This window comes from Stegostoma tigrinum, chromosome 28 (genome assembly GCF_030684315.1).
Source record: "Stegostoma tigrinum isolate sSteTig4 chromosome 28, sSteTig4.hap1, whole genome shotgun sequence".
Lineage (NCBI taxonomy): Eukaryota > Metazoa > Chordata > Chondrichthyes > Orectolobiformes > Stegostomatidae > Stegostoma > Stegostoma tigrinum.
The window spans coordinates 33021549-33046262 of NC_081381.1; the positions used below are offsets into that span (position 1 = coordinate 33021549).

At 46.7% G+C, this 24714-nt stretch overlaps 1 protein-coding gene across 2 annotated transcripts in view; it reads right to left on the reverse strand.

Annotated features, from left to right (window-relative positions):
- Positions 1–685: 685 nt before the first annotated feature.
- The window catches only part of LOC125466677 (EF-hand domain-containing protein D2), a 32841-nt gene continuing 8812 nt past the window's right edge, over positions 686–24714 (reverse strand). The window contains exons 2-5 of one of the 2 annotated variants that reach the window (XR_007250493.2): positions 11075–11222; positions 8454–8588; positions 4757–5877; positions 686–1057 (exon numbers count right to left, since the gene is read on the reverse strand). Coding sequence is in view for 1 of the 2 variants with exons in the window: in XM_048561531.2 (XP_048417488.1) it covers positions 5746–5877; positions 8454–8588; positions 11075–11222 (415 nt within the window). In the remaining variant the exon portion in view is untranslated. Of the gene's footprint in view, positions 5878–8453; positions 8589–11074; positions 11223–24714 lie in introns of both variants that reach the window. The other variant, XM_048561531.2, reaches the window with a different exon arrangement.

Here is a 24714-nt window from a genome sequence, read left to right on the forward strand (position 1 = left end):
CTATCCCCCTAATGTACAAATCCCTGAATACTATGGGCAATTTAGCATGGCCAATCCACCTAGCCTGCCTATCTTTGGCCTGTGGGAGGAAACTGGAGCACCTAGAGAGAGACAGAGAATCTGCAAACTCCAGACAGTTGCCCAAGGGTGGAATTGAACCTGGGTCCCTGGTGCTGTGAGGCAGCAGTGCTAACCAGTGTTTCCCAATTTGAGTCTGCTCACCTCCCCCCTGCCCAATCAGAGATGCATCTGAAGCAATAAGAAATTGTTCAGCACACAGTCAGAGAACTCAGCCTGTGACAATGGCTGCAGTTAATGAGTGTTATCACCACCCAAATAAAGGAGAGAAACTCACCTCGGTCCACCTTGTGGCTTGGACTCTTGATCCAGTGAATTTGTTTCTTTATTGCTACTTTATTCCATCCACCCTGTTCCTGCAGATCAGTTTATCTTGTCTGTATTGTTCATCCTCTTGTTACTGAATGCCTGAGTGTTTTGATTTATTGTTTAAATATGCATGTTAATGATTCGTAATCCATTTTTTCCACGTTAAAGGATACATTTGTTATAATAAATACATTTTTGTATCTTTACTCATAGATGTAACCTAGAATGAATTCCTTTTCTCTTAGAAAGTGGTCACATTAACCATCCTTGTTATCAAATTGGACAAATGCATTAAAACTTGAGATGCATTTTATTTATTAGAACATATATAATTAGAATTATTTTTGGTAAGAAAATCAAAAATAGTTTCTTTCACACAACTTCTGTTTCATTCTTGAGTGAAGAAATTTCAGACACATTGACAGTACAACATCATAGAAAATACAGCATTTTTTCAGTATTCACACAAGTGAAATGTACAAAAGATGGCAGCAACAGTCAGAATGGAACCTTCATCCAGACTCATTCATTGGTCCTAGAGGAAGTCGGCGAGCTGCAGTTTTCTCTCTGGCTCCTGCAAGTCTTTTCCTTTTTCCCTTCTGCTTCCAGACTTCAAGTCCTGCTTTGTTGTCCCATTGCCATGGGCTGCTCTGGGAGCTTTACTCAGTTCCTATTCCAGGACAGAGCACAAGCAAAATTCCATAGGGAAAACTCAGATTCTCCAAATGGTGACACACACATACAATGAGAGTTAAGACAGCGACATGCTCCACGTAAAGTCAGACCCAAACATGCAGAGAAAGCTGGAAACATACTGAGCCTAAAAACACTCCCTGTCCTCCCAAGTCCAGATACAGTGCAAGTCAATCATGCAAAGACAGATGCAACTTAAGGGCAAGGAGAAAACACCTCAAGGTGTAGGTAAAGCCTACCACACACCATCTCAAGGCAGGCTGTGGCTGGAACTCATCAGTAACTCCAAACCACGTCACAACCAAGACACTGAAGAGTGGAGACAGACACAGAACAGTTCAGTGAGAAGTGACGAAGCGCTATTGCAGGTATCAATGGGGAGTATTGGTGATGCTGGGGCAGAGAGTGTACATCAGTAGCCAAGGCTCTGGAAGGCAGTTCCCACAGATGACAATGTGAAGTTGATCGCAGAAACCCATGAGGTGACACACAGGCTGCTGAGACATCATAAAACAGAGCTATCAGCATTGTCTTTATTGGACTTTGCTTGTCACTGGTTCCCTGGTCACAGGGTGTTTTTCCTGATGGTGGAAGCATTGAATAAAATTATTTGCACAATGGTGTCTTCACTGAGCGTCACTGCACTTACACACACACAGACACACCATGAATGCTGTCGGAACGGGGTGGGGGGTACTGTTCAGCAGTAGTGTGGGGACAGGGGAAAAAATATAACCAGGGATTTAGAACTTCCTCAGTTCAGGGGAGTGACTCTGAGCTGTACCGTGCACATGTAAATAAGGAGAACAAAATATAACAGAGCTGTCGAAGAGTTAATGGCATTCCCCTAGAGTAGGAATGAGCCAGACCCAGGCTCAAAAGCTAAGCAAATCCCCAATCCCCCAGTTCATAAACACAAACTGAAGGTCTCACGCAGAGGGCCTGAGAAGATTAGTTCCTGCTCTGTGACTGTCTTCATAACACAAAAACTGACATCTCACACAACACAGCGTTCAGCATGATAGATTAATATGACAGTGAACAAGACAGGGATCAGTCCCAAAGTCAACTATGCAGTAGAGTTACAGCAGAGTAGACAGTATCAACCAGTCCCAACTGCAGGCTGAACTCAGGCCCTTTCCCCAGAGACCGCAGCTGGAATATGCTCACTTTATACATCCAGGATCTCTTGGTATTTAAATAAAAACAGAAACTACTGGAAATACCAGGGAAAGGAGAAATAAAATTGGATATAACCCTTTTCTAACGAAGGGTTGAACCATGAATATTTCTCCTTGTAGAAACTCACTGACCCTGCATGTTTCCCAAACTTCCTGTTTTGTTTCAGGCTTCCAGCATCTTATGATCTCATTCATCACCCTGTCGTACAAGCAGTGTCACCCTGAGCTGTGTATTTACCAACCAAAACCTTCTTCCCTTTACAAATAAAACAGGTGCATCTCAAACAATGCACTTCAAACAAACAGGGCTTTGCAGAGACTTATTCCACATTAGCTGTCTGAATACTCACAATCCCAGATTCCCAAGGGAACAGGCAGAGGCTGATTGGGAACCAGGAATTTGAAATATTCCCTTCTAACCAGAAATAACTGAATCGTTGACTTTGATTTTTAATGTTTTTGGTATGTGGTCCAATCTTAACTTTAATTTTTAAGAAACGGAACAAGATAGCTTTGTCACAGTGAAACAAGACTCTGTTCCAGAACAGGACAATGCGTCCGTTTCACAAACACATACTTCCTTGCAAAAGGCACTTCTACAGTTTTGCTTTTAAATACACACCTGGGATTTTTATGGTGAACTGATGTGAGAAGCACCACAGCCCACACGACCAAGTGAAATGCTCCACAGTCATCACGGATCTGATGGGCCAAATGGCCTCCCTTGGTACTGGGTAATTTTATCAGCACCGCCCTCCCATCTGATCCAGGGTGGTACAGCTCCTGGCTCATGCTGAAAAGGCCACCGGAGGCCCACATGGTTTAACATTGCTGAGCACTGCTCTCTCACAGCAGCATGTACAAAAAGCAATAGTCAGTCCTGTGTTCTGTTTGAGGAGACCAGAGCAGGAAAGGGGGCTTGAACAGGAACTAGCCAGACACCTATAAGGGTAAAGACACTGTCGACTCAGTGTTCTGGCAGTTTAGAGAACCAGGTTCCCATTTTGTCGTACAGGGGTGAGGGTGGTCAGAAAAGCAGGGACTAACCTCAAGCAGTCACTACACTGCTCACGAGAGTGGGAAGGAAGACACAACACAGACTAGAGATCCCCCTGACTGATTGTGTTCACATATTGCACAGCTCATCGGTACACTCATCACAGTGATAATACTCGAGAGAGAGAGAGAGAGAGAGAGAGAGAGAGCGCATACCCCTGAAACATTAGAGTGGCCTCCCAGACCCATGTATTCCTTACTGCTCGACACCTACGCATTATATACAGAGAGCTTAAGAGGATGGCTTTACATTAAGGGTGCTGATTGTGTTGTCTGCCTTCATTTGCCACAAACAAGAGCCCGGAAAGGGAACTGGTCAGTAATTCCATCTGAAAATGCTAATCACAAAGGAATGTTATTGCTAAAATGGAACTCCATTTCTACAGCCCCTGATGTGAACGGTGACCTGAGACTTATCAATGTTTGTGATCAATGACCATCAGCAGCAAGCTTGAGACCTCACATACCCTGACCCTCCAACAGCACCCCCACAGTACTGCTGGGTATTGAACTCCAGTGGGAGTCAACGTTGAATCATAGAATCCCTTCAGAAGAGCCCATTTGGTCCATCAAGTCCATAACGACCCTCCCAACAGTATTCCATCCAAACCCACACCCCTACCCTATCCCTATAACCCTGCATTTCCCATGGCTAATCCACCCAGCCTGCACATCCCTGGACACTATGGGCAATTTAGCATGGCCAATCCAACCAACATGCACTGGGCAGTGGGAGGAAACCCACATGGACATGGGGAGAATGTACAAACTCCACACAGACAGTCGCCCGGGGGTGGAATTGAACCTGGATCCTTGGCGCTGTGAGGCAGCAGTGCTAACCGCTGAGCCACCCTATTGCCTCTATCTGCTCCCGCCTCCTCACCCAATAATCAGGAATCTAGAGGGAATTCGGGTCCTGCCCAGGGTCTCCTGGGGTCTTGGAGGCCTCCTCGTGTTGAGAATCAGCTGTTACTGTGGATCAGTAGGACCCTTGCTCCTGCCCCCTCCCCAAAAGGTACAACTGTGGCACTGAATGCAGATCAGTTAAACAGTTCCCCCTTGGGCTACTAATTTCTGATGGTTTGATCTTGAGGTTAAAAAAAATAAAGTTTGTTTTGAACAGTGTAAAGGACTAAAACCACTGGCCTCAACCTGAGAGCCTGCTCTTACTAACGAGTGAGGTGATGAGAGCGGGGGCCAGGGGTTGAGGAAAGGGGGTCGTGAGTTACAGGAAGCAAGGCCTCATGGTGGATGCAACTGAGACATGTCTGGAGCCTTGAGACAAGCTCCACACCAGACCAGGGTCACGTGAAAGGGGCACAATCCATTCGAGAATAGTGCTAACTGCCAGGACACGCAGACCCAGTCACTAAGGAAGTGTCAGGGACGAAAAGAACTCGCCCCCAACTTGCAGTTGCAACAAGGAAATAAACTCTTACCTTGCCTGGAACCTTGGAGCCAATCCCAGAGTAAATCAGTAAACTAACATGAAGAAGGATCCTTTGTGTAAAACCTAATCCCCAAGCGGTTAAAGTTATTGCCAACTGTTTATCTTTGATCCTCCTACACCACTCCCCTACCAGCAGTTTTAAAATGCAGATTTCGCAAGAGGTCTGCTGTTTTGAACAAAAATTCAAGCCTGGTTCAAGGGATCCTTACGTTATGGCCTTCAGTGTAAAAGTATCACAAACAACTGAGTGGATCTCAGGACCACTGTGCTTGACCACTTCCTTTTGATTGTCCCCGTCAGGTGGATGTAGCTAGAAATGTCCCCTCAGCCTCTGAGGGGGTATGCCAGTCTTTGTGCGGGGAGCAGGAATCAACTTGGCTTCCTGGATGAGCCTCTTCCCTAGGCCTGTCTGTGGAGTGGGCAGCATTGAGGATAAAATTGGTACAGCCCCATTCTCCCCCATTCCAAAAACAGGCGAAACAGGAACCGGTGAATGTGCCAAGCAAGGTGTTCCTTTTAAAATGTGAACTCGGACCTCCAACCGATGCACTTCATCCCCCTTACATCCCACATCCACCATCGGAAAAAATGCTGTCAAAGATCAGTAGCAGGAGGAAAGCAACAGGCCAATACCTCAGTGCAATTTTAAAAAAAGCACAGGTTGGGATCTTCCCATACAGCAGCATGCCCCATACCCCCATTCAGCCAGCACCCCATCTTTTGCTGGTGGAGTAGGATCCTGAGGACAGAGCGGGAAATGATTGAGAGATCACTCAATCCTGTTCAGTTGGTCATTGCGGAGGATTACCTCAAGTGTACTCCAGCTGCTCCCCACAAAACCCTCCCCCCTCCCTATGCCCCATTCATTAAAAATAAAAGTAGTTAGTTTTCTCTGCCTTTGTGAAGATTTGACAGGTTTAGAATCTGGATCCTTCTCCTTTCCCAGCTGTACGTTGCCAGCTGGCAGGATTGCGGCCTTCACTTGAATGCTGACTGTAATTCTTTGAAGGCCGCTTGCTTCTGCTTTTTCTGCTCAGCCTGTTTCTTCTTCTCCTCCTGTTCCTCCTTGATCTCTTGCTCAAATCGGTTTGCGCTGTTGATTGCCTGAACCTGCAGAAGAAATGTACCTTTTGTTATTAGGTCAAAGCAAAGTGACCCTTTCCCAATGAGATCTGGACCTTACCATTTGGTTTTCTTCTCTTTCTGCTGGTTTTTTTGTTGAGACTCTGGATTTGTAATCAAGACGTTGCCATACAATGGCGACAGTACACTTTTCACCGTACGCATCTATTCTATACTTGAGCACACATGAAAATAAAATCTAACTCTAATTCAATGGCCTGATGGAGGTGCTTTGGCTTAGAGGTATTATGGCTGGACTAATCCAAAGACACTTAATATTCTGGGGACCTGGGTACAAATGTTGCCATGGCATAAGGTAGAATTCGAATTTAATTTTGAAAAAAAAACTCTGGAATTTAAAAAGCTAATGATGACCATGAAATTGTTACTGATTATCAGGGAAATCCCATCTGGTTCATTAGTGTCCCTCGAGGAAGGGAACTTTTGTCCTTAACTGGGCTATGCGTTCAGACCTACAGCAATATCGTTGACTCCAGGTATTTAGAGAGGGCAATAAATGCTGGCCTAGCCCAGAAACACCCACATCTTGCGAATGAATAAAAAAAAACTGAGGACCAGAGGACCAGAGCAAATTCCTAGTAAACACAGCCGGCAAGCTCTAAGCGAAGGACCCAATCCCAGTCTTTAAATGATCCAACCGTGGAAATAAACCAAGTGATTTGTATTGAAATGCATTGAGTCGACAGTGCAAGAGCAGGCCATTGGGCCCATCTGCCCATGCTGGTGTCCCATGTGAACTTCCTCCTGTATCTCTTCACCAAATGCTGATAATACATTGTTCCAACTAGTTACAAGTGCAGGCCTCACAGTCGGAGGATAGACATTTACAATGAGAATATTTCTCCACTTTGCACAGCTCTTGGCTCGATTTGGGAACACTCAGTGGAGAGGAGAGAACGTGTAGTGTAGACTGTGTGATTTATATATATTTTTAACATAATTTATTTTAATGACAGACATAGGTTTTTCTGTGTGCCTGGAGAGCTAATGATTAACTTGTGGGTATATCCGTAGCCACGGCGATTTCCAGTAAGTTTTTCATTTATATTCAGGAGGTTTACAACTAAAGAAGGTAAATATTTGTACGTCTGTTAGAAAATTCTGGAATGTTTTAAGCTTAGAACACCCATGGCTTGGAAAAATGTTTTCTGTTTAAATTTTCGGTTCAGGGCAGTTGTGCAGAAATTATTGGATGAAGATGAATATATAAAACAGTGCTGCTAAGAAGTGGAGAAGATACTAAAACTAGAAATTACCTTAGAGTAAAGAGCTTATTGATAGGTCAGCCTGGAAGCATTTGGACAAATCCCTGAAGAGATTATTTAAAGATGAAGACATTAAATTCAGGAGCATGAAAGCTCCAGACTGTTCAGATGTTTTGGACAGAAATTAAGTCATAGTTACCTGAAGCCTATTGGGGTGCAAGGTATTTCTTCTGGTGTGAGTTCTGTAAAAAAAGGTGCCTTTGTGTACTGTAAAATTGTTTTTGGGATTTGGGATTAATATGATTTTATTTCTGCCATACACTTTTGAAGGATTTTGAGATGTATTATAAATTAACGGTTTGGTTTATTTTTGACTTTCATTTCTTTTGCTTAATAAACATTAGCTTTATTGTTAAAACAAAACCTGCATCTGAAGAAGGGTCTAGGCCCGAAACGTCAGCCTTCCTGCTTCTCTGATGCTGCTTGGCCGGCTCTGTTCATCCAGTTATCTCAGATTCTCCAAGATTCTCCTACTACCTCTGCATCATTGCATGCCTACTTTTCAGTGAAAAACCACCTTGTTAAAACCAAAGCAAAACTAAAATATAATCCATCAAGTCAGATTTCAGTCCGAGATTGGACTTGCCCAGGAATAGCTGGGATCGTAACAGGGGTTACAGATTGGATGGAATAGAGTTGATGGGTTGAATAGTGTTTTTCACACTGGAGCTTCCTAGGCAGTGGGTGCAGCATGAGCAGGAGTTGGAAGACCATCACACTGAGCTGGGCTGATCAGTGGGAAGATTGGGCCAGGATAATTTGCTGTAATCTGTGCCTTATCAGTTTTGGCACCACATTGGGAAACGGTTTGATTCACAGCACCCACAATCCTCAACTCGATACCACACTGAAGTCCCAAAAAGCCTGTGTCCTCACGGCTGGGCAGAGCACAAGAATATGGAAGGAGCTGGGTGGGACTCTCAACGGTTACAATTCCCAGCTCCGAATACAGGAGAACGGAGCCACGCAGCCATGGATGTGGAATCATAGCCCTTCATGCTTTCCATAGCAACCGTGTCGAGGTCAAAATGAGGAAGGTGAACAGTGTGGGATTAAGTGAGACGACCAGCATTTAATGGGAAACATGTGAGAGACAGGAGCAGCAGGATGTGTGGACAGGGTGAGGTAATGTTAAGGTGGAGAAGTGGAATAAGAAGCATTATAGACATGAACATCAACCAGCAGGACCAAATGTACTGCTTCTGTGCTGTAACCTAAACACAATACACCTGTCGAAGATGATAAGGGAGGAAGCAAGAGATTTGTGGCGGCACTTACTTTGGCTTCAAAGAAGGTTTTAGCTCCTTTCACACCCTCAGTGGAGACATTGATCTCAGATAACTGGGCCAGAACGTGCAAGCCACTGTCTTCAGCTAACTCTCCTGCAGCTGCCTTCCGGAAAATCAGCAGGAACTGGAGAAAGGCAAAAGAGAAACAGGAGCTGAGTGTTCAGGAGCTGTGAGCAGATCATTAATCGAGCCCAGTGGAAAATGAGAGTGACAACAGATGGCCTGGTGTCCACGTGGAGGGGGCAGGGTGGCCTGGTGCCCTCGTGGAGGGGGCGGGGTGGTGGCTTGGTGCCCTCGTGGAGGGGGGTGGGGTGGCAGCCTGGTGCCTGGGTGGAGGGGGGTGGGGTGGCAGCCTGGTGCCCGCGTGGAGGGGGTGGCCTGGTGTCCGCGCGGAGGAGGTGGTGGGGGCAGCCCGGTGTCTGTGCGGAGGGGGATGGAGGGGCGGCCTGGTGCCCTCATGGAGGGGGCAGGGGGGGCGGCCTGGTGCCCTCATGGAGGGGGCAGGGGGGGCGGCCTGGTGCCCTCATGGAGGGGGCAGGGGGGGGCGGCCTGGTGTCCACGTGGAGGAGGCGGGGGGGTGCGGCCTGGTGTCTGTGCGGAGGGGGATGGAGGGGCAGCCTGGTGCCCTCGTGGAGGGGGTCGGGGGGTCGGCCTGGTGTCTGTGTGGAGGGGAGTGACAGTGAGGCAGCCTGGTGAAGTCAGTATATATTTAGGCTGTACGTCCATATTCTTCTCTCCTCAATAGTGAGTAGGACAACACCATTTAATGATAACAGAACATCCCTTAAACTGAAGTTCTTCTAAACTGACTGCCCCTGGTCCCCCTGACCACTGGGACAATTGAATTGCGATTAGAATATTGCAACGTTTACTAAATTACTTGAACTAAAGTACATTGCTCTCATCCCAAAATGAATTAACTCAAATCCTCAGATGTTTCAAAGTATAAAGCTCATTTTCTATTTTCAGATGAGAGACGAATGAAGCTACATTCAAACCATCAGGTGGCTGATGTGAAATTGTGAAAAACTTTGGAATAGACTCTTGCAGTGTTGTGAGTGACCAGCAGAGGGTGACAACAGCACAGATCCTGTGACTGCCCAGCCTCCCTACACAGGAGCTATTGCCTGGAATTTTCTCAGATCCTGCTATTGCAGGAACTCTACCCATTGGCTACGATTCATGGAGTCTGCTCTCCCCAAAAGTCAATGCTTTCCCAAGGGACCAGGCAGTGATGTTTATTTTCCTTCCTGTGCCTAATGTAGGCATGGTCTGGGGGTGGGAGGGACATTGAATCTGAGTGCAGCTCGAACACACTGTTACCCCTGTTTAAAATTATCCATTTCTAAACAAACAGAATGTTTGCATTACCAAGAATCCTGGACAGGTTTATGAAGCAGACTGCTCCAGCAATATTGCCATCGCGAGCAAAAAACAGGTAATCACCTGGCATTTCCTCTGGGACAGCACAGTGGGTGTAGGTACCCCTAATACTGCAGGCGTTCATGGTGGGAGCTCACCACTGCCTTCTCAAGAGCAACTAAAGACAGACAATGAATGCTGGCTGTGCCGAGATTGTAGAAGTCTCCCCACAAGCCCCTTGAACAGCAATAGAACACCCGGGAAACAGGAAGGGCCCAGCAGTTTGAGGCCACGCTGTACCTAAAGGTCAGTCTCTTCCCCTCCCCCACAGCTTTTCCCAAGTTAAGGGAATCTGCTTGAATCTCTCCTTCTCTGGTTTGGCTTCCTTGCGAAGTTTCTCTCTATTAAAATAAAGAGTAGTACAGGCTCTTGGACACACCAAGGCTGCGTTGACACAGGGCGCCTTTCTAAACTAGGAAACTTTTGTCTTTTGCATGGTCTGTATCCCTCTAGTCCCTGTTTGATTTTGTATCTGTTAACACATGCAAATCATTGATGTACAGAAGCCATCAACTAGCCAGGGTGCATATACCACACTGACTAACCCTGTAACTAGGGCCTATACATCATCCCTAACCAAGTGGCTAATACTATGATACAGGTAAATTGGTACAATCCCGAATTCACTGGTGTTACTTATTATACACGCTCTGACCACTCACACCAACCTGGAGATTTCACATTTTACACAAGTCGCCTCCCAGTACAGGAGGATCTTTGGAGGCTACAGGAGTGAATTTGTACCTGGTAATCCCCGGTAACACAGGGCTGTACTTCATTGAGGGTAAGTCCAGAATGTTAAAAGTGACTGAGATGTATAATGCACTAATGTTGTAACCCACCCAGAGGAAACTTTGCCTCTTCACATATTCAGTCATTTACAGAGATTGTAGGAACTGCCGATGCTGGAGAACCTGAGATAACAAGGTGTGGAGCTGGATGAACACAGCAGGCCAAGCAGCATCAGAGGAGCAGGAAAGCTGACGTTTCGGGTCTGGGCCCGTCTTCAGGGGAAGGGTTCAGATCTGAAACGTCAGCTTTCCTGCTCCTCTTGGCCTGCTGTGATCATCCAGCTCTACACCTCATTATCTTCAGTCATTTTACATTTTGCTTCTCTTAGTATCGCATGCTTTCTGACACGTGCATGACTCTGTGTGAACTGCCGCAGTTCCCAATTCACGGAATTACCTCCCGGAAGCTGAGTTTTCCATCAAAATCTTCATCCACCTCCTTGATCATATTCTTCAGACTGAGGTGAGTTTGTGGAGCCTCCAGTTTCTCCATCATTAACTTCAGTTCCATCAAGTCGATGAATCCATCTTTGCCGGCATCATACCTGACCGAGTTAAAGACAAAACATGTCACAAAAGGACAGAGACAGAGTGGGGAACGAGGCTAGGGTGTGGGGCAGAGGGGCTGAGATATGGGGATAGAACTGCCTCTCCCAATGAATGGTCTTCCCAGCACTGAACCTCAGAATTCCCCAGCAGAGGAACAGGCCATTCAGCCCCAGAGCTAGATTCTGGTGCTTATGCTCTCTACAAACGTCCACCTACCCCTTCATCACCTTAGTATATCTCACACCTCCTTTCTCCATCATTGACTGGTCTACCCTTCCTCTTCAGTACGTCAATGTGATTCACCTCAACCACTCCCTATGGTAGTCAGTTCCGCATTCTCCCCACCCCCTGAAGTTGCTCTTGTACTTGCTGCTGAATTTGTTAATGGTTTTTGATTCCACCACAAAGTGGAAACATTTACTCCACATTAACCTTTTTAAATGCCTTCATAACTTTCACGACCTTGATGAGCTCCCATGTCACGATGACATGATTTGATGCAGTTCCTTACTGTATTTCTTTTCTAACCAATGTTTAGGATCTTGGAAGACACTGGTGTTGCACTGCTCACATTCTTATCAATCCACAAGATTAAAATGTTTAACTCTGAGACTCAACAATTTACCTGACAGGCTCCACTTAGCTCTAACCTACAGATACTCACACAGGCACTCATACAGAGACAGGCACTCACAGAGACAGACAGGCACTCAGAGACACAGACAGAAACAAGGACAGACAGACACACGGACAGAGACAGACACTCACACGGACAGACACACACACACAAACGCTCACACAGGCAGACACAGATGCTCACACAGACAGACAGACACTCACACAGACACACACTCTCTTCCTTCACCATGTGTCCTCGAGACAGAGTATCAATGCAATTCCTGCTCAAGTTATGACCATCTTCAGATTATCTTCAGTGTTGCTTGGGCCCGTGCCTATTGTACAAGCCTGAGTAAATTTCTGGGATTTGTTACTTGCTCAGACAGGACAGAAGAAGCAATGTTCATTTTCCTGGCCTCCTGTAACCGCTCCCCACAACTTTTGCCGTCACTCCATCTTACGGAGTTTCTACTTTGAAGTCACTGAACCTTCCACTCTTTAATTTCTCTCAGATCCTCTCCTGCTCTCCCATTCAGCCTTGATTCTACCTTATACTATATTGTGAGTGGGGGGGATCAGTATACATACAAACATTTGAAAAACAGGTCGATCCCTTTTGCAGGGCTCTCTGGAGGGAGATGTTTACAGAGTTGGTAAAGCAGGTATCACAGACACACCTACACTGGCTGCTGGCAAAACAGGGCTAATGGTACCCTACAGGAAATAAACAGCCAAACTTCTCCCATTCCTTATCCAACGTGGCTCCCTCTGTAGCCTACCCCACTTGCAAAGGAGAAGATCCAGCCTTCCCAGCTCAACATGCTCCCACTATGGAAGTGAGACCAAACAAAGTATAGCATAGCCCCAGAGGGAGCACCAGATTGACAGACATTAGTGTCGAGGGAGTGCCGCACTGTCGAAGGGGGTCAGTGTCGAGGGAGTGCCGCACCGTCGAGGGGTCTCAGGGCCAGCACCAAGGGAGCGTCGCAGGGTCTCAGGGCCAGCGCCGAGGGAGCGCCGCACTGTCGGGGGGGTCAGTGCCGACGGAGTGATGCATTTTCGGTGGCGGGGTGGGGTTGGTGGGCAGCATTGTGCTGCTGGGCGAACAGTCCTGTCGGAGGGTACTCTCTCAGAGAAATGTACAAGAGCCATGTCAGTATTTTAAAAAAGTGCAGTGGGGTCATCCATGGAGCGCCAGCCACCATTTCTCCCACACTCAACATAACAAAATCAGCTTGTCTCATCGCTGGTTGGTCACTGGGCTTCCGACGTTACAACCAGGGCTGCATTTCAAACGCACTTCGCTGACTGCAAAACGCTTTGGGATAAACTGAGGGTGCAGGAGGTGCTATATAAATGTAGGTCCTTCTTGATCTGACCAGCCCAGTGGTAGTTGAGTTGGGAAATGGCTGGGACCATTCCAAAACTACTTGCAGACAGAGTGACAATTCCCCTCAGGTTACTCCCTGGCCTCCCAGCCCTCACTCCCTCAGGAAATGATTCCTTGTTACAGGGGCATGGTCATCTTCTGGCTCATTCCCTGGGGACCTGGGCACAGACAGGCAGTGTAGCTGGGCTGGATGATGAACAGCCCTTGTGTTCTGGCCACCCACCCCACGCAGGCAGGATTCCCAGCACATCCCAGTGCAGAGGGAGATCCAAAACCCGGAATGTCTCAGCGCATTTCCTGACTCTGTGTGGCTACAGCTTTCTGACAGAAGCTCAGGAAGTGTAGTTCAAGCCATTTACACCCAAGCCGTTCATGCTCAGTGGCAAGTGAAGCTCTAAATAAAGCTCACTCACAATGAACAAACACAGCCAAACACCACCAGAGGCACTCACCATCTTGTTTCTAAGGTCATTAACACCCCAGTTCCCCAAAGGAGTAAAATTAAGGAGTCCACTCTTTTCCACCAGGGGAAGGTTGGGGGAGTGGGTAGGGGTGAGATAGGACGGAGGAAGCTGGGGAAGTGAGGAAGCAGTGATAGAGGGCAGAGGGGATATCTGAGGATAGGCAGTAAGGGAGGGGAGAGGGGATGAGGGAGTCATGGGGCGAGTTGTGGGATTCGACAAGGAGGGTGAAGGATGAAAAGTGAAGGAAGGGATAGAAGGTGGGAGAGAGGAAGAGAGTGAGAGAGGGGAGAGACAGGAGAGAGAAAGAAATGGGGAAATGGAGAGAGAGAAAGAGAGGAGAAAGAAATAGAGAGAGACAGGGGAGAGACAGAGAGAGAGCGAGCGAGAGCGAGAAAATGGGAATCGAGAGAGAACAGGAGGAGATAGTGGTGAGAAGAGCTCAGCTATTGAACTCAAAAAGAACGAAAAGAGTCATGATGCAGACGATCTCCACAATAAATGTGTAAGGACTCCTTTGGGAGTAGTCTGTTGGGATCAGGACCATCTTACTGGGGAATTAATGATTGTTAAACTTGAGATGGGCGAGTTTGAGGGTAGCCGTGAGACAGCAGTGTTAACCAGATCACCCTGCTGTTTAGGACAGCTTCTGAGGCAGCTCGGCATCTGCTACTCCCTCCTGATTATTGTACTTTTTATACGACTGGTCCCTGGTATTTCCTTTAATTGTCACCAGGGTGTGGGGTGCTGCTAGCGTCAGTCCTAAAATACGTACTGCTGCCCAGCTCAATCCAATCTAAAAATGTCGAGCTGCTAGACCTGCTGCATTTTGTCAGCAATTTCTGTTTTTGCTACAAATGTTATCTCGATCTCGATTCTTTGGCCTGCAGTCCATAATTTCACCTTTGGCCTGCTATAATACAACAGTCTTGGTACTGTACAGCCATCTACATGCAGGTCTGCCCTCCAGGCTGCACCTCACCCTGCAGATTGAGGGGAGGGGGGGGGCGGTCTTTGCTTCACATTCCAACAGGATGTGACACACCAACCCAACGCCTAGGTGAGGGTTACAGCCTGTGGTCCCGTGAAGGACTGGATGGTTGCTATGGAGATTATCTGGGTTACGGCCTACTCATTCAGGCTTAGCAAGCAGAATATCTGGTACTGAGTCAGAGAGGAGCTACAATGAAGGTGTTCCTAAAAAAGAAATGATTTTGCAATCAGCTGGTTAAAGATTAAGGGGAAGTGTGGCCATGTCAAAAAGAGGAAGGAGGAAGGGTTCATTTTTTGGAAAGTTCCTCTTTCCTGTTGCTGGACAGCTCACAATGTTAGTTCCTTATGGTGAGGCTGGAGGAGGGGAAGGCCTGGGGGAAATGGTCAAACTGGAATGTTCAGTTACTAAGTAATCTTTTTGGTGAGCAGGTTTTTCTCTTTCTCCTGGGGCTCCGAATGATCTCCTTCCCTTATTAAACTTATTCCTCATTTGTGAGCCTAACCAGCCAGAGGAAGCAGGCTATTGAACTAGTGGAAGCTTCATTTTGTCAACCTTCTCCCCCACCACCGCTGACAGGGTTGACAGGGGGATGTGTTCCTTTGGCATGGCCAATGCTTCAGAACAATGATCATGGAGTGTGTGAGCTAAGCACTTGGCAGAGAGTGCCGAGGTTCACCAACTGGGTTCATTCCCTGGCATTCCACACTTACCTAGACTTCACATGTTTCATGTAAGGAGACTGTACACATCTAGCCCCTCACTCTCACAGTAACCGCACCTGTACCCAGGAAGTCCCACCATCACTGGATAGTCTGCTGCCAGTCAAACTCTAGGCTCACGCTTGTCAAATGGCCACCTGGGCAAGTTCATTTATTGTATTTGTTCTCAGTGTCTGGGTCAGCATTTACTGCTCCCCCCCCGCCAATTGCCCTTGAGAAAGTGGTGAGTGGTGGATGGGTTCTCAAAGAGATGTATCAGTTGTTGATTAATGAGGGGTTTGAGATTTATGGGGACAGGGTAGATGAATGAGATTGAGAAACACATCAGCCATGATCAAATGGGGGAGCAGACTCGATGGGCTGAGTGGTCCAATGCCGCTGCTGTATATTGTAGTCTTATGGTGGTGAGCTGCCTTCTGGAGCCACTGTGGCCCATATGGCCTGGGGCCACCATAGAGCTGTGTCCACTCAGAGCGGTAAACCTAGGGACAATGGTTAGGGAGTGTTGGACAGCTGCAGAGAGGTGAGATGGGGGCCTTGACCGATTCTGTGGACTCCTCATATTCCTGCTGTAGAGGGAGTGCTGAGTAATTCTCTCAACACAGTCACCTCAAATCCTCCCACACACACACACTCATTCTGACTGATCTGCTTCCTCCCTTGTGGGGGTGGGGTGGAGATCGGGTGGTCTGATGGGAGAGAATTATTGGATCTTGCCTTTTGCAGCAAGGGGACTTCACATCGTGTTAAAGCAAGAAACAACGAGGCCTCTCACCAGATGTCTCTCTCCTCGGCGACCATCACCATATAAGTTTCTGAAATGAACTCCCTCTCCATTCAAAGTCAGACTCGCTTATTATAAATAGGGGGTGGTGGTGATGCTGATGGGGGGTTGGTGGGTGGGTGTGGGGGCGAAGAGAGGAGCTGAAGGCTGGTGTTTTTTTCCAAAACTGGATTGTTGTTTGCATGTGGACCTTTGCTGCACGGCTCACTTGGAGCAGGCCCGAATTCCAAACCATAGATTCTCCCACATCGCAGAGAGTGCCAGATGGTCACCTTTTCCTAAGCCCAGCTCTCAACATTCAGTGACTCACTAGCCTGACGCACAGCCGCTTCCAGCACTGAACTGCAGACAGCAAACAGGCCTGGGTGTGATCCAGCACCTTCCGAACCCATGGCCACTTCCATCTCAAGGGACAAAGGCAGCAGATACAGGGGAACATCCCAACCTGCAAGTTCCCCTCCAAACCACTCACCAACCTGACTTGGAAATATGTCGCTATTCCTTCAGCGTCCCTAGATCAAAATCCTGGGAATTCCCTCACTAATGGCACTGTGGGCCTACCTACAATTTTTCAATTGTTCAAGAAAACAGCTCACTACCGCTTTTCAGGGGCAACTAGGGATGAACAATCAATACCAGCTGTGCCAACGATACCCACATCCCACCAGTCAATAAAATGACAGCCAGTCTGCATTTGCCCTCCAGGGAGGCCCCTCTCCTCCCTGCTGATGGAATGTGCTTCTGTGTATGAGACAGAGGCAGGATCTTTGTTGCCTCATGTGGTCGAACAGCCTGTTGATGGTCTCTGCCCACTGTGAGGGGATGGGCATCGGTGCCTCATAGAGCCATGAATTCAAAGCACGGGATGGTGGGGGTCAGGGAAGGGGTGATTACTGTCACTATCTGCCCATCCCCCCCAAAGACACGGGTCAACTTTGAGCTTCCGCTCACAGCAAGATTCAGGAGCCGTGAAGAGAGAGATTAAACTGCGAACTCTCCACTCCACCAGACTGATCCCAGAGGGGACTGGCCAATACTTCCAGTCAATCACCAGGAAATGGGTGGGGTGGGGAGGGGAGGGAAAACAGCAACAGATTTATCAGCAACTCATTCAATTACCCTCCAGAAACGCAATGGGAATGCGAGAGAATTTCCACTTTCTCTGAAATTCCCGAAACACTGAAGACATTTCAGAGTCCTGTTTAATCTCAGAAGGACTGAGGGAAGGTGGAGAGTTTTAGCTTCATGAAAGATGGACTGATGAGCAGTTTTACATTCTCTGCAAAGAAACTGTTCAAAAGGCCCCAGCGGATCTGACCTCAAACCAAGTGAGAGCAAGTGAATACCTCCAACAGCTTTTCATCTTCAATTTGCTAACACCAACCCCTTCAGTAAAGGTGTAGGACAGGCTGAGAATGTGATTACTAGCTTTTGAGGGTGAAAGTCTGTTTGAGAATGTGGTTACTAGTTAGTGAAAGTGCAGGACTGGTTTGGAATGGGGTTACTAGTTAGCGAGGGTGTAGAGACAGAAACAGAAATTGCTGGAAAAACTCAGCAGGTCTGGCAGCATCTGTGGAGCGAAATCAGAGTTAATGTTTCAGGTCAAGTGATCCTTAGGAAGGTTCTGAGGAAGGGTTACTTGACCCAAAACTTTAACTCTGATTTCTCTCCACAGATGCTGCCAGACCTGCTGAGCTTTTCCAGCAATTTCCATTTTTGCTTTGATCTACAGCATCTGCAGTTCTTCAGGTTTTTATTTAGTGAAAGTGTAGGGCTGATTGGGAACGTGGCTTCTCGGGCAAACAGGATGACCCTGAGCATTAAAATAAAGGAGATAGGGTTCAAAAGCAAACAATTTCTGGTGAATTTCATTTAAAATAAATTGGCTTGACTTGAACAAGAGAATTGCCTCCAAATCTGACACCATGCTCAAGGAGAGCTGTGAGAGCTATAGACAGGGTGTGGGAGAGATTGGTGAGCATTGTTCCAGGAATGAGGAATTTCCAGCCTGTGGATAGGCTGCTCCTCCAAGAGGGAAGGTTGTGAGGAAATTTGATTGAAGTTTCCAATATCAGGTGGGGGTCCGACGGAATAGACGGGGAGATATAGTTCCCACTGGAATAAGGGTTGAGAGCCAGAGGACAAGGAATTAAGGAGAAAAACAAAAGGAACCAAAAATCAGGATGAGAAGAGCCTCTCTTGTGATCAGGGTGTTGTTGTACACTACATTGGTGAGACCACATCTCGAGTACTGTTACAGTTTTGGTCCCCTTTTACATGAGAAAGGATGTAACCGCATCACAGAAAGTTCACTAGATTAATTCTAGAGATAAAAGGCTTGTGTAATGAGAGATTGAGCAGCCAATACAGTTAAGAGTTTAGAGGGATGACAGGAGATCTAATTGAGGTACATGGGGTCCCCAATTTACACAAACATCCCACTGATGAACACTCATATTTAATGAACATGATCCCACACAGGGCTGTGATTTTACAGATCTAGCATATGAACATTTCCCGTACTTACGACCAGCTATTTTATACTGTCTTGCATTGTGATCCCACTTCAATGCAAATTGACGTGTGAACAGATTCAATGGAAGCCATTACAGCCCAGCTCTGCCTGTATAAAGATGCTAAAAAGGGGACTGATAAAGCAGACATTAAACAGATGTTGCCCCCGTGGGACAATCCACATTGAGAAGTTACAGTTTAGGATATGGGCTGGCAGATTTAAAATGGAGATGAGGGACAATTACTGCTCTGAAAGGCTTGTGAATCTGTGGAACTCACTCCCCCAGAGTGCAGGGCATGCAGGGACACCGAATAAATTTAAGGACAGATCTTGCAGTTGGTTGGTTTGTTGAGCTGGTTTGTTGTTCTGCAGATGTTTCATTACCCTGCTGGGTCACAACATCAGTGCAGCATCCTCTTGTGGCTAATTTTCTTCCTGTCTGTCCAATGTAATGTTTGTCGCAACCTCTGCAGGGAATTTTGTATTCTGTCATTGCTGCCTGTGCAGGAGCATCCTGCAGCCAGGTCGGCGCAACATCGAGGGCTGAAGGGCCTGTGCTGTGCTGTAATGTTCTATGTTCTATGTATCTTGGTTCTGTCCATAGTGGGTAGTGGGTCTTTCGTTTGGGTGAGCAGTTGTCGGATGGTTCACGTGGGTTTGTGTGCTACTCAGATGTCCAGTGGTTGTAGGAGTCTTGTGGTCAGTTCAGGTGTGTTGTTGATGTAAGGTAGCCTGATGAGTGTGTCAGGATGTGTTGTATCTTCCTGCAGTCGATCGTGTAATAGGCATCTACTGACCCAGTTTTTTGGGTGTCCGTTGTCCTTCAGTACTTGGAGGAGGCACTCATCTTCTTTTTGGAGTAGTTCTGTGCTGCTGCAGTGTGTTGCCACCCGTTTAAATAGCATTTGATGCATCTTCATTTGCGTGTGTAAGGGTGGTTGCTGCTGAAATTCAGGACTTGGTCAGTGCGTGTGGCTTTCCTGTGTACCTTCATCAGGAATTCCCAGTTGGGCCTGCGTTCTGCCATGACATCCAAAAATGTGTTCTTTTCCTCTTCCCTGGTGAATTTGATCCCAGTGAGAGTGTTGTTTAATAGTTGGTGTCTCTCCCTAGCTCGGTCCGTTTAATGATGATGAAGGCGTTGTCCACGTATCAGATCCATAGTTACTATGATGTACTTATAAAGAAGATGAGTGCCTCCTCCAAGTACTGAAGGCCAATGGATACCCGAAAAACTGGGTCAGACGATGCCTATTACACGATAGACTGCAGCAAGATACAACACACCCCGACACACTCATCACGCTGCCTTACATCAAGAACACATCTGAACTGACCCAAGACTCCTGCAACCACTGGACATCTGAGTAGCACACAAACCCACGTGAACCCTCCGATAACTGCTCACCTGAACCAAAGACCCGTTATCCCCAATGGACAGAACCAACGTTATATGCAAAATTCCCTGCAAAGGTTGCGACAAACATTACATTGGACAGAAAGGAAGAAAATTAGCCACATGAACACCAATTAGCAACAAAAAGACACGACCGATATTCACTCATCTCCATCCACATGGATAAGGAAAACCACCAGTTCAACTGGGACAACACTAGGATCCTGGGACAAGCCAAGCACAGACAAGCGCAGGAATTCCGAGAGGCCTGGTTCTCCACTAAGAAAGCCATCAACAAACACATAAGAGCTAGACCTTATATATACACCTCTATGAAGGAAATACACAGAAATGAGGTAATCATATCCAACGGATCTGAGAGTTTAAAAACCAGGTGGCAAAACACACCGACGTTTCATCGGAGGCTGCACTGAGGATGTTACCTAGCACGGTAATGAAACATCTGCGGAACAACAAACCAGCTCGGCGACACCCACAACCCGAGCTACAAATCTACTCCAAAACCTTAGATTGATTTTTAATTAGTAATGGGCTGAAGGATTTCAACAGTGAATTGGATTTGCATCTGAAGGCCAGAAATGTTCAGGCCTATGGGCTGAATGGCCTCCCCCTGTGCTATAGTTGTGCTTTGATTCCAGTCTTCATCAGGCTCATTAACAGTACACCTTGCTCCAGTTCTACACTCCAGGACCTTACAGAACAAATGGCACCGAATCGCTAAAAGAGCTCTCCAACCAATCTCACGCATCTCTCTGGCCTCCCCTTTAAAATAGTCCTTTGCCAAATATTTCTCCCCCTTAGCCTTCTTATAAAATGATTCTGGATTGTGACCCTTTAACAGTTTCTGCTTTGGAAATGACTCCCTATTCCCTGCCTTGTCCTGATTGAGTTAAGCACAGTGATCTGTCCAGCCCTCCCACCCATCGTAATGGCTGAGTCAAAGCCCTGAGAGGGCAGTGCTTTGGCTACAAACTGTGTCAGTCAGCACATGGGCTGTGCACGGAGTGGGCACAGAGGGACTCCTAGAAATATCCACAGATTCACGCCACACACAAGGAGAGAGAGTGCAGAATGTGGGACTTGTCTCACTCACTACCCTATCACCTCTGCAAATTGATAAGATAAAGCAAGCCTCTCTTATCAACAAGTTAGAGCTTGACACAACAGAAATACAGAAGCGAAACAGCCCAGGGTTTGAACACCATCCAATTGCAGCTCAGTTTCTCGGCAGATGGTGAATGTAGATAAAGAAGGAACTAACTGACATTAGCAGCCCTACCTCACACCAGGGGAACACTACTGTTCTTACTGGTACATGTTCTCATGACATGTTCTGGTATTTCTCTCTTTTTATTGACAGCTGGAATGGATCTGAGTCCGCAATGATAATGAATCACACGCAGGAAGAGCCACAGGAACAACATCTGGTCTCGGGTTCCTCAGCTAGAAGGGAGGGGCTGGTGATAACGGCTACATTTCAACTCCTAAATACTACCTCATTACCCCTGCCAGTATGTGTGCGTGCGTGTGTGTGTATGTATGTATATGTGTGTGTGTATGTATGTATATGTGTGTGTGCACGCATGCATATGTATATATGCATGTGTGTGTGTGTGCGCGTGCATGTATATGTATGTGTGTGCGTGCGTGCATGTGTATATATATATATGTATGTGTGTGTGTATGTACGTGTATATATGTGTGCGCGTGTATATGTATGTGTGTGCGTGTGTGTATGACAGAGAGAGACAGTCAGAGAAGCTGGTGAACAGAGACTCAGGGAAAGAGCAAAATAAACAGAGAGACACAGAATGTGTGAAAGAGCACATGAAAGAGAGAGAGAGAGAGAGAGAGTACAGAACAGATGGAGAAAATGTGAGAGAGAGAGAGAATAGCAGTGATCGAAGATTGAATTAAGTTCAGTTGTCATTGCTGCCTGTGCAGGAGCATCCTGCAGCCTCTCACCATCTTGGCTGAAGCAAGGTGAGGGCCCAGGTGACCAAGGGAGCAAACAGTGAGATTTTCAGGGGTCAGCAATACCTGGGATGGGGGAGAACCAGAATCTGCCCACTGCTCCTTTCTGCACAGAGATAACTCATTACTCAGCAACTGCCCAAGCTCCTGACAAAATACTTTTACATGTGGAGACTATTTCCTTACATTCTATTCCCCGAACCCAAACTGCACTTGCACTGAGCCCAGCTTTCTGAGACACATGTTAATTGTATAAATCAGGGTTAGGCATATGCAGGGCTGGAACACTCACTGGGTAACTATTCATGCATATATAGTTTGCCTTTAACTAGTCCAGGCAGTAAAGCTGTAAAGGATGCCCATTGACCAAACTGCTTGCCTCTCTTCTGTGATTATGTCCATGTCGAGTGTCCCCAGGGAGGGAACACTTGATGTCAGCTGCTAGGTGCTCGGTATTCCATGACCCATGGGCACTACAGGGGCTGGAGTGCATCATCTCCCTAGAAAATCAAAGTTCAATTTACTTTTTCAGAATTTTCTTTGAGGACTTGGTGTCCCATTATTCATTAATCTTGTTAAATAAGGTCACTGATTCTGAAGTGGAGGTCTTATGGTGCAAACGGGCAATGTCATTACCTCAGGAGTCCCAGACTCAAGTCCCACCTCTGGGCGTGGAGCTGCTCTCCACACCGTGTTATTTCTGACTCTAGCATCAGCAGTTCTTACTATCTCGGTGTGAGTTACCACATCAGGAACATTTATGATGCTCAAACTGCTGGTAACCATTTTGGGAATCATTCTAATACTTCTCACAATTCCCTAAAAGGAACAGGTGTGCGTGAACATACGTTCCCAAAAAAAAATATGCAGGCACTGAGAGAAGACAGTGGCAAAGACAATGGAATATATAGGAGCCTCAGATCTGTCATCGCATCTAAAACTGAGTAAAGATGAACTTTCTCTTCTCCTCCATTATCAAATAGCTGTCGGGAGAGTTACTGTGCGGAGGCCAGACTTCACTGGGATCCCAGCCTAGCCTCGACTGAGCCTGTGACCCACACAGAAGCTGTGCTCAAACTGCACTCGATCAGTGTTCCACCCACTGGGTTCCCCACTCACTGAGGGAAGGAAAATATTGTTCCTGTTCAATTGGTTCAGCTTCAATTTATAGTTAAATTGTAGCCCACAGGCAGTAATTTTGCCCACACACTGTATCTCTCACCCAAATCAAATGCAATTTGCTTAAAACAAATAGAATTAAGGTGACTGGGAATAAACAGTCAAGGTACCACAGCGGAGCAGACATATCAATGTCATCATGACCTTCATACATTTGGGAAGTGAGTCACAGAGCTGTACAGCACAGAAACAGAACTTTCGATTCAACTTGTTCATACTGACCAGAAATCCCAAATTAATCTAGTCCCATTTGCCAGCATTTGGCCCATATCCCTCTAAGCCCTTCCTATTCATGTACCCATCCAGATGCCTTTTAAATGTTGTAATTGTACCAGCCCGCACCACTTCCTGTGGCAGCTCATTCCATACACGCACCACCCTCTGCGTGAAAAAGTTGCACCTTAGGTCCCTTTTAAATCTCTTACCTCTCACCTTAAACCTATGCCCTCTAGTTTTGGACTTCCCTACACTGGGGAAAAATACCTTGGCTATTCACCCTATCCATGTCCCTCATGATTTTATAAGTTTCTACAAGGTCACCCCCTCAGTCTCCAATGCTTCAGGGAAAATAGCCCCAGCCTACTCAGCCTCTCCCTGTAGCTCAAACCCTCCAACCCTGACAACATCCATGTCAATCCTTTCCAAACCCTTTCAAGTTTCACAACATCTTTCCTAAAGCAGGGTCACCAGAACTGAATGCAATATTCCCAAAGTGTCCTTTCAGCTGCACCGTGACATCCCAACTCTTAGACTCAATGCACTGACCAATAAAGGCAAGTGTACCAGACTCCTCCTTCACTACTCTATCTACCTGCGATTCCACTTTCAAAGAACAATGAATCTGCACCTCAAGGTCTCTTTTTTTGGCAACACTCCCCAGGACCTCACCATAGAGTGTACAAGTCCTGGCTTGATTTTTTAAAATTAGTTTCATGGGATGAGGGCATCACTGGTTAGGCAGCATTTATTGACCATCTCTAATTGCCCAGAGGGCAGTTCAGAGTCAACGACATTGCTGCAGGTCACATATAGGCCAGGCCACATCAGGACGGCAGTTTCCTTTCCTAAAGGACATTAGTGAACCAGGTGGGTTTTTCCCGACAATTGACAATGGGTTCATGGTCATCATTAATTCCAGATATTTTATTGAGCTCAAATTCCACCATCTGCCATGGTGGGATTCAAACCCAGGTCCTCAGAACATTACTTGGGTCTCTGGATTAACAGTCCAGCAATAATACCACTAGGCCATTGTCTCACCGTGCAGCAACTCACATTTATCTAAAGTAAACTCCATCAGCCACTCCCCGGCCCATTTGCCCATCTGATAGAAAAAAACACCCTTTCACCACAATCTGAGATAACAAGGTGTAGAGCTGGACGAACACAGCAGGCCAAGCAGCATCAGAGGAGCAGGAAAGTTGGCCACAATCTTTT